The sequence below is a fragment of the Numenius arquata genome, chromosome 12 (genome assembly GCF_964106895.1).
Source record: "Numenius arquata chromosome 12, bNumArq3.hap1.1, whole genome shotgun sequence".
Taxonomy (NCBI): Eukaryota; Metazoa; Chordata; class Aves; order Charadriiformes; family Scolopacidae; genus Numenius; species Numenius arquata.
The window spans coordinates 10,660,938-10,672,011 of NC_133587.1; the positions used below are offsets into that span (position 1 = coordinate 10,660,938).

Genomic DNA, 11,074 nt, shown 5'->3' on the forward strand with positions numbered 1-11,074 from the left:
ACTGTGTCAGATGCTGAGGAAAGAAACGATCTCAGCTCACCCTAGATGATGTTTTTTGTGCAGGCTGGTTTTGCCCCATGGGATGGGGAGCTCCCACCGGACCCCTGGGTGGGACCGATGGTTTTCCCACCACTGAGCCTGAAAGCCAGCCATGAGGAGAGCAGGTGATAAGCACAGTAAAAAAACCACCCACCATCATCATATTTCCAGGGCTGTTGACTCTGGCATGTGTCTGTGGGCAGAGCTGGGTGCAGGCTGCACCCCTGTGGGTGAGCTGGGGGGTGCAGTGGGGATGGGGGCGGTGGGGTGGTGGGCACAGGGCTGCTGTAGGGTATGGGGGTCCTGGTACCCAGCCTGGGCTGGTGAGGAGGTCACAGCTGATGTTTGGCTCCCAGGTTTGGGTCTATCTCGGTCTTGGCTGACTCATGGTGTGATGGACCCGTCTTTCCATTGATCTGTTAGATTCTTCTCTCGTTGGCATAGTGCAGTGAGACCACCACGCACCCACAGCACTGGGCTAAAAACCAAATCGTTAGCAAACAGCAAATTAACTATCTTCTGAATTGTGCTGAGGGGAGCTTTCGTGCTATTTGTTAAGTAGATTTCTAAACTTAGCCCAGTTACTGTAAAAAATACCTTTGCAAGAAACTACCGTCCGCCGCACTCAACTTCAGAGACATTTATTTCCAGAGCCGGCGGAAAAATTTCTCGCCTTTCAAAGGCTCCAATTATATCTTGGTGCTGGCTGGAACCAGTGGCCTTTGCAGCTTCCTCACAGGCAGTCGCGGGCAGCTGGTGGGGACCACAGCTCCGAAGGTGCCATGGGGATGGAGGGAGGGGGAGGGGGGCTGGTACCCACCTATTGACCAAGGAGATCATGTAGGATCCCATTAACCTTGAGGGACACCTTAGTTAATACTCCAAAGCAAGTGGTTTTTACTTTGCACCACGAAGGCATTAGCCCTGCTGCATTTTCAGCCACGGTTGCTGCTGGCACTAAAGCCTCCCAGGGTCGGGCTCCTATCAGGGCCTGACCAGTTGCACCAGTAAAAGGAGCAAATCACAACTCATAGAGCTGGGCCAACGCCCAGGTGGCCTTTGCCTAGTGGGTTGGGGTAGTCAGGCTGTGGGCAAGGCTGCTCTGTGCTGCCTTGTCAAGCCCAGCCTGGGTGGTCGGACCCACACGTGAAGGCTCCTTCCTGTGCTCCTGACTGCTGCCTCCCCACAGCATCACTATGTATAAAATGAGAAAGGGGTTTGTTTTTTTTTTTTTCGCCTTTATTTTTAGTTTTTCTCATGTCCTAGCGAATATGCAAGCGGAAACAGTGGGTTATGAGAGGACATCGCACCTAATGCAGAGGCAGGTGCTGGGCATTGTATGAAAATCTCCAGGACCGTGGGCTCAGCCGCAGAGATTGCAACTGACTGCCCCTGCCGATGGAGGAGCCTGCCCCTGGCACAGGAACAATCCCATGGATGGATTTTACAGCAACATCCATGGATTGCAAACAGTCCTGCAAATCAGAGAGGTGTTCAATGTCTTTGTGATTGGAAAGAGCAGGAGAGCATAGTGAAGCATCTCATGTTAATTAATGGCTATGCTCCAAACCCCAGATTATGGGCAAGGCTTTAAAAGGCAGGTGCTGCCACTGTGTTAGCCTGCTGCTGTAGGCAGGCCATGACACCTTACATAGTTGAGATAAGGGTTGAAGAAGACTTGGCCCTCTCCAACCTGTCCTGCTGATGTCTCCGCTGTGGTCCCTGCTGCCGTGGCTGCACATTCAGGGTGACACACGTGGTACCCTACCCCCAGCGTGAGATGTTCCCCATGGCCAGCTCAGGTGCTCCTCCCTCCTACCATCCCTCCCCTCCCACCCGCAATCACAGCCCCGGCAGAGGTGAAATGTTCTGCAAAGGGCTGGTAGTGTACAGTCTGGGCTGCGCTGCTTCTTCCAGCTGGCCATGAGCCGCAGAAATGCTGCCCAGGAGACAGGATTGCTGCCCAAGTGGGTTAGGAAAGAGTTTCCAACAGCAGGGTTCACATGGGCCTGGGGTCAGGAAAAAATCTGGTAGAAATGAATAACCGAAGCCTTCATAAATAATCCTGCAAGCTCTGGCAAATGCACCTGGGCTATCTTGCTTCGGGTTTGCTCCTGAGGTTTCCTCCCAGTGCTCAGTTTTGCCTCTTTCCTGGTGTGGCTGTACGGCACTGGCGTGAGGAAAGCAAGGTCTTGGGTGTGGAAATGACCTGGTGGACACAGCGAGGGAAGGTGAGGTGAACATGCAGTGCACCCTGGCTTCCTGCTCCATCCCAGGTTTTAACAGTGGATAATAAGAACGGTTCATATGATGCAAATTCACAATTTTAATTACTTCTCATTAAAATTGTGAAATTTCCTTTGAGAAACTTGCTCTGTTCCTGCAATGTCTGAGATATCAGGGAGAAGGGGTTCGATACTTACCAAACTTCTTTAATTTTGATGAAGAAAGGCTGAATTCTTTGGAAGAGCCCATCCCAACACGGTGTCCCTGCACCAAGAAGGGTACAGTTCTGCTGGCAGGTGAGAATTCACCCCCCTGGTTCCTGCAGCCTGGGAGGTCACCTCTTCACCATGAGATCTGACTTTTCCACATCCCTTCCTCCACGGCTCAGCTTGGTTCAAAAAGGGATTCAACGTTTACAAGAAGCAGGTCCTAATTAGCAAGAAGGATGACTCCGAAGTCCTCAGACCTCAGGAATGATCTCAGATGGGTTACAGCTCAGCGGGGTGTTTCACTTCAGGGAGATCACAAATAAATGTGCCTGAATTTTCTCACATCGCAATATACAGAGATCAAATCTTCTGACCTCTAAGTCAGAAGGAAGATCTGCTTTCATAATGCATGAGCAGGAACCAAACTCTGGATGTGTTGGACCTCTACAGGGCCCTAGAAATGCAATAGCCATCAAAAGCCCCACTTTCCTTCCCTGCCAGGGTGGGCACCAGGTAGCTGGAGCTGCTGGTGGTGTTTTGGGGCAGGACTGGGGGAAATGAACACCTTTCAGCAAAAGCTGGAAAACGAGCCTTTCTGCCAGTTCATAAGAGGGGGGTATTTTACCAGAGTGACAGAGTTTGTGCATTACCTGGGAAAACAGTTTTGTTCAAACAGGGCTTTTGTTTTGTTTTATTTTACCCCAGTAAAGAGAAGGCTCCTGCCCTGGGAAGACACACCAACCTCCTCCAGCCATAGGGATGCTCAGGGGCCACAGCAGATCCCGTGCCTCAGCAAAGGGCAAAGCCCTGCTCAGCCCTATGTGGGCTCATGTCACCACCTGCCACCTTGGTACATGGGCGATGGGGGATGCCCGAAGCCAACAGATGGGAGAAGCAAACATGACAGAGGAATCCTGCAAGTCCCGTTGTAGCTTATTCTGGCGCGAGCTGCTACGTGTGTCAATCTTAAAAGCATCGGTGGGCATCTCTGCCAAGAGAGTGCTGTGAACCCAGAGATTTATCTCTTTCTCTTCCCCCCGGTGCTCATTAAAATGAGAATTTGCTGCTGTATCCAGCTGAATGCGTGTGCTTCTTGGCTCCCAGCAAGGTCCTCGCTGCAGATACCGTGTGCTTTGGCAGCCGGGCCAGTCTGGGCTGCAGGATATTACGCCTGGCAAGGACACAAACCCCTTTCCAGTTCCTGGAATTTGGATTGTCTCGCGGAGTGCTGATTAAGCAGTGCTTTCAACCTGCACCCAAGACAAAACCCTCGCCTTGTCTCCGCGCAGAGGCTCGTTGCGGCTCGGCTGCTGCGTGGCAGTGGGAGTTGCGGGGGGTTTCCTCACCCCGAGCCCCAGGGAAACAAAAAAATGCAAAAAAATTCTTAAATGCAAAACCTTGCAGTTCATGGGGCTGGACGAGAATTCACTGCTCAGGGCTCTGTCTTGTGTGAAATAATAAATCATTAAAAATACCCTCCCCATAACACAGCCCCAGTGCCCTTCCTGCCTTGGTGTGCAGCTGCTCCTCCCAGTATGCCCGGACCACGTCCCCAGTCTGCCCAGTTGAGATCGCTGCTGCGTGTCCCCATCTGCCTTTCTAATCCGCTGGGAATGAAACCGCCTTCACCAGCCTCACTAATGAGAGATTTGATGGCTGAGGTTGAGTGGAGGGAGACGGCCCTGGTGTGTGCCGTCCCGGTGTGGTACGAAGGACGTTCCTGCCACCAGCCCCTGGAGCTGGCACTCGCCTCGGCATAGGGATGAACATAAAATCAGGGTGTCAACAAACTGGGGATGGCGCTTTGCGCAGCATCTGGGGAGAAGTGACCGGTTTTTTGGGGTGGTCTGGTGCTGGGAAGGTGAAGCTGAGCTGGTTAGACCCACTACAACAGGCAGCCTGGAAAGCTGGTGGGCTCTGGGAGCCACCCTGACACCCCAGTGTGCCCAGTGCTGGCATCCGTGGCATGGCACAGCCCCCACAGCATGCCCAGCCCTGCCAGCACAGGGGATGATGCTGCTCTCCACACCAAGTGGCTGGAGATGCCTCAGCAGTGATTTCCCTGTCTCCTCGCTGGCACAATCATCATCCCACCCGTTGGGTGGGAAGTGGATGGAAATATCTCTCCTGCACATGTCTCCAGCTGCTCCCCGGGGCCCGCAGCATCTTGACTTGCTTTACGGGAGAGCAGATGCCAGGAAAAATATACATGGGGGACTATTTCAGCAGAGGCTCAGAGCAGGGTGAGGCTGTATTGCCATAGCACATCAGCTCAGCACCTGAGTGTTATTCCCGCTCCACACTTGGGTCTGCTCGCCCCTGAGCTCCTGGGTGGCTTCTGTTACACTGCAGGTTCTGGGGACTGTGGGTGAGGCCAGCTGGGCTCTATGATGTGCCATCAGTCCCAAGACAGGACAGGACCTGAGAAGGAGTAATGGGCTGCTCCTGTGGGACTGCCTCCTCCTCTCCTCCTCGTCTCCCTGTCTGAGCACCAGCTTTCTCCTGGGTACGCTCTGGTCTCAGCTCTGTGCCTCCATCTCCATGCCTCCCACCAGCTCAGGAGAGGGAGTTTTGCCTCTGTGCTCCCCAAAAAAACAAATCCTGGCTCAAAACCCACCTGTGCCCTGGCAAGGTGTGGGACAAGCACCCTGCTTATCTAGGACATCGTGGCATGGGGCAATGATGGCAGTGAGCTCTGCCACGGCTCACACATGGCTGCTTGCTCTGGCTCCGAACACGACAGGAGGAAGAGATGTGATGGGCATTGTAAGCAGCCCCTCCAGCCTGCCAGGCTTGCATTTTTGTGACCTGCAATAATTCAGCTGGCCCCAGGCACTGTGACCGCTGGGATGTTATAGGGAAACACACTTAATGCTGCAGGATTGTCTACAGCTTTCAGACTTCTGCAGCCATTTCCCCTCCCTGGGGACAGAGCACAGCCCGCAGAGGAAGGGCTCTTTTCCCCTGATGAGATGCCCCTGGCTGGGTATCACCAGCCTAGATCAGTGGTGGGGACAGGGGCAGAGCCCCCCCAGGGCTGTGGCAAACCCTAGTCCTTGGGGAACCCACCCAGCCAGTGGCTTCACTTCTAATGGGGAGAGCTGCTAGCCCAGGGACATGCAAAGTCCCCTCCCAGCCACCCGTGGCAAGGGACATCTCTGCCATCTGCTCAGGTCGTGCTGGGTCTCCTGGTGTGTGCCAGCCCTGCTGCCCCTTCCCAGGGCAAAACCCCCTTGTCAACCTGGATTCACTTCCCTATGCCCCACTCCCAGCGAGACCCCAGCTGGGGACAGGGAGGGGGATGAACAGGGGAGAGATGATTCTGGGAATCTCTCCCCGTAGGCAGCCGGAAGCCCCCCCAGCAGCATCCAACCAGTAGCCCCTCTGCCCGCTGGAGATGTGAGCGGGGCTCTGCTGGCTTCCCCCCGCCGGCACCGTGCAGGGCTCAGCGTGCTGCGTGCGCGCCCCTGCGCGCGGATGCATCCACCAGCCTATAAATCTCCAAGCGGGGCTCCTTCCAAACTTCAGGACATTCCCCGGGGGAAGAGTTAAGATGCAGCTTTTGCGTCAGATGCCGCGGTGGGCTGCCCGGCGGGACTAGGCTAAACCTCCCCCCGGCATCTGCCCCAGCAGGTTGTTCGCAAAGGTCAATCCCACCGGCTGCCACCGCCACCGGGCTCGGCTGCTCTTGGCTCAGTCCTCAAGGTATGTAGCCGGGGGAACATCCTCCCCGCTGCTCCGGGGAAGGGCTGGCAGGGATGTTAGGAGGTGCATCGGCTGACAGATGAGGAGATATTCCGGCATTTTTCTCTCTTTTTTTTTTAATTATTCTGTTTTTTGCGATGGTTTCTTTTTCTTTCCCTGAGATAAAGAATCGTTAGGATTTCTCGTCGATGCTTTTAAAACTTGTGGTGCGTTTCTGTATGTGTATGAGATTTCCATTTGTGCTGGGGATTTACTCAACACATCAAATGCCTGGGAAGTAACAGGGTAGGCGGCTGCAGTGAATATCTCAGCATGCTCCTAATTAGCCCCTGCCTGGCAGGTACGTGCAATAAGTGGAAAAACGGGGGAGATTTTGTACTGATTTTGGTCTGTTTTTCTTTAAAGAAATAACACGAAAACCAATTCCCCAGCCACCTCTCTGCCAGTCCTGGGGAATTTGCTGTGATAAATGAGGTTATTGAAGAGATTAATTTTAAAAATTATTTGAAAAGGAAAACAAAAAAAGGAAAATTTATTTCCATCTTATTTTGGGAAGTGGTGTTTGCATGTGAACCGCAAACCTGAGCGGTGCCTGTGTTGTTTCTCTCCTAGATCCACGCTCTGGCAGTGGGGACTGGTGATCTGTTTTGTCCTTGCTTAACTCCGTGCGGGAGCAGGAAGCGGCCAGGCGATCCCGCCGGCTGGGTGAGCATGGCCGTGCTCCACTTGCCCCTGTACCTCACCGCATTGGGCTTCTGGACCACACAGCAGTCCAGCTCCTTCCTGCTGCCCAACGCCACCGAGCTCCTGTCCCCCCCCGGGGGCAGACCCAAGGGCCTGCTGTGGGGCATGGGGGTCCCCCGGAGCCGTCGGAAGCGATACCTCTCCCCCCGTGACATGAGCGTCATTTTGGACTACCACAACCAAGTGCGGTCACAGGTTTCCCCCCCGGCTGCCAACATGGAGTATATGGTGAGTTGGATTCTGGCAGGGTGTTTGGGGATCCACAGCTCTTGGCTGCTGCCATAGGGTCAAGGGGCTCACCCGTGATGTGGGTACCCACCCTGGGGGGGGCGGACAGGGCACCCACACATGGGGATGTCAGGGTGCTGCCCTTGGGTTGGCAGATGCACTCCTGTCCCAAGGGACATTTCGCATCCCTGGTGCAGGGCAGACCCTGCAGCCTCTGCACACAAGGCTTGGAGTCCCAACGGGGTGATGTTTTCACCTGATGCCACTCCTGGTCCTGTGCCTGGGACATCTGGGAGCTTGTTGGCTGTGGCATGGCAGGATCCATCCAGCCGAGCTGCAGAGGTAGGATTAGGGGAAGGGAGGTGGTTACAAGCATGAAAAACTCAGGTCCAAAGCCAAAATGCAGGTGGGAGCATTTCCCCTAACTTCAGCCAGGAGGGATGGCCCCATCTCAAGCTCCAGGGTCCCTTGGGAGCTGGTGCAGGAGTGTGCCCAGGGATGTCAGCCCCTGGGAAAAGAAACATCCAGGAGTGAGACAGAGAGGGACTGAGCAGCCTCATCGGGTTGGGCACCTCCTCCGGACGCAGAGCTTTCCCCATGTTGTCACTGCCCTGCTTGGAGCTCCTAAGCTCCAGCCCTAAAGGGAGGAGCGATGGGGAGCCACCAAGAGGAGGGATTTCAGCTGGCAGAGTGGGACCCTTGGTGCAGGAGGTGCTACGTGCTGCTCTACTCCCAGGGAGGGGACCAGAGCTCCGACAGAGCAGCTGGGTGGTCCCTGGATGCTGGTTTGGGAGATACCGGTGGCAGCCCAGCTTGTTGGGTACCACAGCAGGTCAGACATGCCCAGGAGCATCCTGCACTGCTTTTGCTTGATCTAAATTCCTGCCTTCCAAAATAACTCCCGGGCATCTCCCCAAAGCAGTTCAGGATGGGTGAGGAACCTTTAAATAATGCATGAAGGAACCAGCTGTCCTCACCGGTTAGTCTGCGGCCAGGGCTGCGGTGAAAGGCTGGAGATGGCTGCGAGCTGCGGTGGTGGCACAGGGCTGCAGGGTTTCACCCCCGAATTCCACTCCACCTTCTGCCGAAAGAGCGCATTCCCAGATGGAATCACACACACAGGGCTTGCACTGCTTCAGGGCATCCGTTCTCTGCCTGGGCAGTGGGCAGTCTCTGTGCCCGGGAGCTGTGGTGGGCAGCTGAGGTGGTTCATTGCTCCTGGACATGCTGCCCTGCTTCCTGCAGGCTTTTCCCAGCCTGATGTCGAGTCATATTTTTTGGACACCCATGGGTGTTCAGAAATGCCCCCTGAGCCCAAGGCAGCGGGTTTCTCCTCTCCTCTGGGCACCCGAAATCCCTGCCTGCCCTTTTCCTTTCCTCCTGGCCAGGTGTGGGATGAGCGGCTGGCCAGGGCGGCGGAGGCATGGGCTGCGCGCTGCCTGTGGGACCACGGCCCCCCCCAGCTGATGAAATACGTGGGGCAGAACCTCTCCATCCACTCGGGCAGGTGAGTGTTCCTGGGAAGCCCCCACACCCCATGACGATGGAGGAGGAGCAGCAGCACCTCCTTGGTTGAGGAGCAGAGAGGTTCTGAGCTGGGGTTGCAGAGGACTGGGATGCAATCAAGAGGCACATCAAGACCCCCCAGGGTGGAGAGGAGGGTCCAGCTCTTGCAGCAGGGTAAACGTGGGAAACCAGAGGTGCCTGCTGCTCATTTGGGGAGCATAGCATCAATCCCCTCTCTGCTGGGCACACAGACCAGGGGGATGTGGGTCCTGGATCTCCACCATGCAGCTGAGTGCTCAGGTGCCTCCAGAGAGGGCCAGGTCTTCTGGCCTGGAGCACGAGTGGACTTTGCACAAGGACATCATTGATCCCGCTCCATCCCACTTCTTTTCCCCATTCCCTCTATGTGGAGCGTTCCTCCCCCTCCTCTTCCACACCCAGGAATGTGATCCACCTTACGCAGGGCACCTTTTGCAGGTACCACTCTGTCGTGGACATGGTGAAATCGTGGCACCAGGAGAAGCAGCACTACTCTTTCCCCCACCCCCGTGAGTGCAACCCCCGCTGCCCCTCCAAATGCAGTGGCTCTGTCTGCAGCCACTACACACAGGTGAGCACCAAAGCCCCCCACAACCCCCCAGGACCTACCTGCAAACCAAGGGCAGATCAGAGCGCTTCGGGCTGCTACAACCCCCCCCTCCCCAGCCCCGTGCAGGGAGCATCCCTTCTCCCAGCAGCAGCTGGGATCCAGGATCAAATCCTGGCAGCTGCTGGCTCCAAATCAGGGAGTGGGGCTGGCAGCAGGCAGCGTGCTTGCTGGAGGGGTGCAGGCAGCTGCCGGCGATGCGCTCCCACCCTGGCCCCCCTGCAGGAATTGGGCTTCTTGCATGGAGGTCCCAGGGGCTTACACTCCACTCAAGTGCAGCTGGGACCTTCTGGCCAGTTGGCTGGGAGGTTTTCATTTTTTCTAAGCTTTTTTCCCTGCTTTGGCTTTTTTCTCTTTATTACCCCACTGGGACCTCAAAGGTGGAGGAAAAAAAGAATCCCCTTTGTGCTTTTGCCGAGATGAATCCTCTCCTCTGTCGTGGAGTGGCTTTACAGCACCCAGCCATGTTTGGTTCCCTGGGAATGCAGCCCCTCTGTCCCCTGGCACATTCACTGGCTGCCTGGCTGGCACAAGGTGGAAAACCTCCCTCTGCTCCCCTGCTCGGTGATAAAGCTGTGCCAGCCCCTAATTACCTCCTCTGCATGGCTCCAACCTTTACCTGAGCAACTGCATCCCTGTGTAGTTCGTCCATGAGAATGCTCGGGGATGCTCCGGGTTGCCAATGGGAAAGGTGATACATTTTTTTAAGGAAGAAATTCAGCCTGGAGAGGCTTTAGAAGGAGCTTCTGCTTCTGTTTCACCTCCCCATGTGCAGGGTAAGCTACTGGTGAGGTTTGGGAACTAATTTGGGTAAATCGGAGAAGTGACCCAGACCCTGCTGCTCATTTAAGTGAGCTTGGCAAGGCAGCCCCTTGCAGGGCAGCACAGGCTGTTGGCAGAAGATGGACAGTGAGAAATCACCCTCTAGTGACAAAGCACTGCCCGTGACGGGCACAGCATCCAGCCTGAGAAATCCAGGGCAGGTGGGATGTGGTCTCCTGGTGGGACGGAGCCCTGTGCTGGGGTCCCAGGGTGACCGGCCATGGGACCCCTAGGTGGGCAGTCACTGACAGCGCCTGTTCTCTGTCCCGGTGCAGATGGTGTGGGCATCCTCCAGCCGTCTGGGCTGTGCCCTCAGCACCTGCGCCAACGTGCAGGTGTGGGGCAGCACATGGCGGCACGCCGTCCTCCTCGTCTGCAACTACGCCATCAAGTAAGTGATGAACTTACTTGAAGTTCAAGTAAGTTACAGGAAGTCGTCCCGTCCCCCCCCCCCCAACCACCCTGTGCCATCCTCCTCCTCGCTCCGGTGCCAGTGGCGAGGCGATGGGGCTCAGAGGTGATGCCCTCCTCTCTTTTTAGGGGCAATTGGCTGGGAGAAGCACCATACAAGGTGGGGCGGCCGTGCTCAGCCTGCCCCCCCACATATGGCGGGGGCTGCTCCAACAACATGTGCTTCACTGGACTCAAATCCAACCAAGTCAGCTGGTTCTAGGGCTGCAGCCCTGCGAGGAAGCCCCCAGGAGTGGGAATGGGCTAAACCAGAATTATTTATAACAGTGACCCCCCCCCCCCCCAGCAGCCTGGTTGTCCAACCTGCTTCATCCCTAGTGCCAAGTAGGAAACTGCTTTTTTAACACACCTCTCGCATTGTCCGGCTGCTTCCCACTTTGGGGGGAATAGGGCTGGTTCAGGTCCCTGTTTAATGAAATAAGGATGGTTTGGGGGTGCATGGAGGGAGCAGGGCTGGCTGGTGTGATCCCTGCCCTGT

The 11,074-nt window shown here is 55.8% G+C and overlaps 1 protein-coding gene across 1 annotated transcript; it reads left to right on the plus strand.

Annotated features, from left to right (window-relative positions):
- Window positions 1-6,890: 6,890 nt before the first annotated feature.
- Window positions 6,891-10,798, plus strand: R3HDML (R3H domain containing like). The gene is made up of 5 exons (XM_074157482.1): window positions 6,891-7,151; window positions 8,540-8,658; window positions 9,135-9,267; window positions 10,401-10,516; window positions 10,666-10,798. The coding sequence occupies exons 1-5, from the start codon at window positions 6,891-6,893 to the stop codon at window positions 10,796-10,798; spliced, it is 762 nt and encodes a 253-aa protein (XP_074013583.1).
- The last annotated feature ends 276 nt before the right edge of the window (window positions 10,799-11,074 follow it).